Raw genomic sequence first — 5,272 nt, forward strand, 5'->3', positions numbered from 1 at the left:
TAAAACACAGTACGAAATAAGGTCATAATATATATATAAAAAAGTATGTCTTACGGGTTCAAGAAATTAGTGGAAAATAAAAATTAAATTAGATTAGGTTTAATATACAAATACTATAAAACAATTATTCAATATTAAAGCTTTTAATAATTAAATGATTATGAACTTTATCTTAATTTTTCTAGTTAAAGTATAAGATATAAATTATTTAGAAAAATTATATAGCAGCAAATTGCAAATTTCACGAACCACCTGCTCATGAATGATTTGTCAGATGTCATAAATTCAAATAGTAGTAGAATTCACATGAGAAAGTGTCAGCTGGCTAAAAACTCTAAAAATTCCATTCCTTCTAGTGCTGATAGACTTACCATGGAAGGGCAAATTACGTACAATATGAAATGCTTCTAGCCTGGCTAGGCTACAGCAGTATCTATTAATTATCCATATTAAGAAGGGAAAAAAATCTTGACACAAATAGAAGCTCCACACACCATTGAAGAAATAATACCAATATTTATAATTTTATCTTAATTATACAGACCATGTGTTTTTAAGAATGTAGTTGTTTTTTCTTTTTATTATATTTTATGAATATGTGAGTAGTTGTTCTAGGCTGACCATGAAAATATTATAAAATAGAACAATGCATCGCAAGGTATGAATTTGTCATTCATTCAAAACCCCAGCACATGCAACGCATTGCCAGCATCTCCCGCACTTAAACGTAACTACTAGGAAACTCCCTCCTCCTCCCATCCAAATCATTCGATTGCTGTGCCACATCTATTTATAGATTAGCACACACTCTTGTGTCACACTCTCTCGGCTGTCATAGTTCTACACAATCATTAATTTGTACTAGTACATTGCCGGAATACCATTCATCAGTAGAGAAAACCTTCCTTCTACTTGCTAAAATGGAAGGAAGAACCAGGGACGGCCATCCGGGGATTAGTCAGCCAAGATATCGAGGTGTACGACAGCGAAAATGGGGGAAATGGGTGTCCGAAATCCGGGAGCCTGGTAAGAAGACAAGAATTTGGCTTGGGAGTTATGAGATGCCTGAAATGGCCGCGGCGGCATATGATGTGGCAGCATTACACCTTAGAGGACGTGGGGCTCAACTAAATTTTCCAGAAATGGTGGATAGTTTGCCCCGGCCGGCGAGCTCTAGCACTGAGGATGTGCAAATGGCAGCACAAGAGGCGGCTTTGCTGTTCCGGAGACCGACAAAATGTTCAGAGGGAGTAAGTGGTAGCTCTAGTGGCGGCGGGGGCAGTTTAGGTCCTGTTAGGGTTGGGTTGTCACCAAGCCAAATTCAAGCTATAAATGAGGCACCACTGGACTCACCAAAAATGTGGATGGAGTTAGCTGGGGCTCTTCTGTTGGATGAGCCTGTGGCTATGGGAGATGATATTGATGTCGAACTCAGTGATGAGTGGGGTGAAATGGAGCATGAGCATGACTCCATTTGGGATTATTAATCACATACAAACTATTTTTTTTGCGGTACTATATACTATATTTTTATTTTTATTATTATAATTATTACTATCATAATTATGTATAATGACAAATTGATTATACTAACTTATGTAATAATGGAATTGCCTACCTTAAAATCTAGCTAATTTCTTGAATATGATAGCGTCAATAAGCTTAATTAAGCCTTCTGCATCTTTTTTTTCCTTCTGGTAGAGGGAGTTCTGGTCATTGTGGCTACTTTTTGACAACATCGGGCTCTATTAATGCATTAAGAGAGCTGAATGTCTTCACCGGCAGAGGATTCGAAAGAGAGCCCGAAATGTGTTCTATTTCCTTTAAATTTGCACAAAGTGCCATTTTTTTCTCTCATTGTAAACGAAAACAATGTCTTTAATGAATCTAGCTAGCTTCTTCCATTCGTCTTTCGTGCTTTATTGTTTATTCTAGAGAAATTTGAACGTTATCGTGAAACTATATCTCTTCCTGTGTGCAAATTTGATAGCTTACAAAGAGTTCCATGGTATTCAGTGGGTCACCGTGAAGTTCAATTATGAGATATATACAAGCTATGAGTTTTAACGATCGACACAGAATGTCTAGTCAAATTTGTTTCTTTTTGTGAGTGTAATGATCTTAGTACGGTTGTGTTTTTTTCCCAAGAAAACTTCACCTGGCCGAAATACCCTACAGAGGATTCTACTGTTGAGCCTCACCAGGATTGTGATGGAATATTATTTACTTAATTGACACTGACAGCATTAAAAGATGTCCCGGCCCCACCTACATTTGTCAAGGGCCAAAGATCTTGCTTAGATTGCCTCTTAACGTTTCCTTCGGGTTTCCTTCTATGTGTTTGTCAACCAGGTACGTCTTTAATACAGGGAAAAAAAAAAAAATTCTACCTCCTCTACTGTTATTTGTTCAATGGAAGGGCTTATGTTTGATTTTCCCTTTTACATGAACGCACTATTTAGAGTTTTACCATCAAATACAAATACTATGATAAGACGAAATGCTAATACGTTATTTGATGGGCCAAAGCTAAGGCCTAAAGTAAAACAAAAAAAAAATAGAGAGAAAATACTAACGGTTACAAAAACATATAAAAAAAAGATAACAAAAGCACACTGATCAATAAAAAAAAGTTAACTAGCAAAATAAAATCACCCAAGAAAAAAAAGTTAGGACAATAAGAAACTACCTCACAATTCAAGGAATGAGAAAGAAGTCATTAGAGTGTCACTTGATAAGATAAATCTAACAAAACTAAGAAAAGACATCATTCGTGGAAGTTACATGTGCTGCCACAAGCAACAGATGCTTGTCCACATGCTAGCGCATGTATTACATACGCCAATTAACTTTTCCTTTCTTTTCTCAACTTTAGTCCTGGATTCTTCAATAATTCTCCAATTTAGTCCATAAAATCTAATTGACCAAAGAACAACCAAGGGAGAAAAGGAAAACAAAAGGAAAAAAGAGAAAATATACTAAACTCGTGTGTCATGCACTTGTAGAAGTTATAGGCACTGCTTCATTAGTACATAGCTATGCAATCACTTGACACACCTAATTCTTCATTGTAGAGATGTACAAACTGTCAACACAAATGTCTGCTTATCTCGATAATGGCTATGACACATCTACCCGTCTCACCGATAGTTATCGTCGCTGGTCAATGGAATGCTTATTTGTACAATGCGACAACCTCCACTCGACAACACATTTTATAAGTTACTTATGCGATAAAGGTAATTATTTTTTATTATTAATCTTGTATGGTATAACTACAACTTTGCTCTCCATGGAGTAATTTCAATTGATTGTGGTGTATAAATACCTTAGGTCGCTTAGCAATAACAACAAACAATAGGCCAAACAATAACATAACACATGATAATCACAACATACATTCTCCACATGACAATCACAATATACACTCTTTTATGCTCTTCATTCTTATTCTTTTTGTTATACATTATTTTCTTTTTATGGTTTACTAACTTAAGCATTGAAGGATCCCCTATCTCAATAGAGGACTTGTTTTTATAGAAGTTCAAAAACCATAAGTCTTACCTAACTTAATACAAATTTCTTCAAAACCCATTGCACCAGCCTTGGAAAGGCCCAAATTCAACTTGAAAGTTTTTCGATTTGATGAGTGACACTATCTGTGGGAACTTGAACAATATCTACTTCATTCCTATTTTTCATATATGAAAAAATTCATTTCATGGTGATGACTCATAAATAGCAAGGCACGAGAAAGTAACTAACCTCTCCACCATAAGTACATTAGCTCTTCCAAATCTCCAAAAAATCACCCATAAAATGAAAGTGTTTATTGAATTTGTTCTATCTACACAACAATAGTTTTGAACCACTCCCTCAACAGATGATACAACTACTAGCTTCATTACACGTACCATCAAATACACGTTGACAACTCTGGTTTCTTAAAAGAGCAACTTAGAATAACTTGCTCAAACTAGACGCTCCAAACTTGAACTCCAAAGATTAAAAAAAAAAATTAGAGCTTTAGCAGGTCCAAGCCATATAAGTGGCTACCTCCATCGATCTTCCTCTAAATCTTACTCGCATACACCTTATCAAAAAAGACCTTAAAGCGAGAAAAGATCAATAATGATACAAGCTTATGATAATGAACACCACCCCAGCCAAGTGGAATATTCTTTACTTTATAATTAGGTGTTACAATCTCGTCTCTTCAAAGATTGCATGTTTATAAAGGAAAACTTAGATAACGATGATGGACTTATAGACCTAAAAAACACATATAAAATGTATGAAGTAGCTTGAAGTTTGTGACACAAGACAACAATGCTATATGCAACATTTCATGGATCTATTTTGGTATGCTATTATAACCTGAAACCTGAATCTATTCTTAACTTTCATAATCCTAGCACCAAACTCATCTCTTGCTTTAACGTCAGAATACCAACTAAAAAGAGCACAATTGAGTTATTCACCATCATATAATGATAAGATGAGAGCACCAAAGCATATTTCAAAAGGTTTAACAAGGAAATGCTTAATTTGAAAGGTTTTCTTGAACCTATTTCCACTGAGAACCTAATTAGTGTGGTCTATAACTATTCTTTATGGAAAAAATTATACACTTTTCTTGATCGAACTCTTCTCAAAGTAAAACAGGTAATGAAAACCACATTTGAGTATAAAAACAAATGTGATAAGACAAGGACAAATTTCAACAAAAATAAAATCTCCTAAGCACCATTAGTTTTTTTAAAAAGTTTAGAACATCTAAAAGGAACCCAAAAGGATTCATTAGTGATCAAACAACATTCATTGAGCATAGGACCACACCTCTAGCCACCATACGAACTGAGGTACTAATTTTTATTAAAGAAAAAGAATTTATGTAATAACCTCATCTCATGAAGAGAAATATGAGGAAACAAAGCCCCAATAATTTTTTTTTCACAAAAACAACCAAGATGTTAAGGATTGTAATGCCTTAAAAAAGAAGATAGAAAGGTTTATTGCCTAGGGATTCATTGCCTGGGGTTACCTTTAATAGTTTTTAGAAAAGGAAATTCAAATTGAACAAAAAGGTAAAGATATTAGCTCACCCCACAATACATTGCCAAAGATTAGATAATCTTCAAGAATTATACCTCTACTTCTATAATAAAATATTTTAAATTTTTCAATAAAAGCAAAATTATCTTTCTGATTAGTCTCTATATATTTTTCTTCATGATATTGCTTTTCTCCATATCTTTAAAATAAAATTTTT

General features: G+C 34.3%; 1 protein-coding gene across 1 annotated transcript; it reads left to right on the plus strand.

Moving 5' to 3' along the window:
• The first annotated feature begins 697 nt into the window (after positions 1 to 697).
• On the plus strand, positions 698 to 2,013 carry LOC133668976 (ethylene-responsive transcription factor ERF022-like). The gene has a single exon (XM_062088993.1). It carries the CDS (start codon positions 921 to 923, stop codon positions 1,485 to 1,487), a length of 567 nt encoding a protein of 188 aa, XP_061944977.1. The 5' UTR covers positions 698 to 920; the 3' UTR covers positions 1,488 to 2,013.
• Positions 2,014 to 5,272: the final 3,259 nt, after the last annotated feature.

Source organism: Populus nigra, chromosome 12 (assembly GCF_951802175.1).
Source record: "Populus nigra chromosome 12, ddPopNigr1.1, whole genome shotgun sequence".
NCBI lineage: Eukaryota > Viridiplantae > Streptophyta > Magnoliopsida > Malpighiales > Salicaceae > Populus > Populus nigra.

Coding starts and splice junctions, on each gene's coding strand:
- LOC133668976 (XM_062088993.1), top strand. CDS start 921: ATGGAAGGAAGAACCAGGGACGGCCATCCGGGGATTAGTCAGCCAAGA.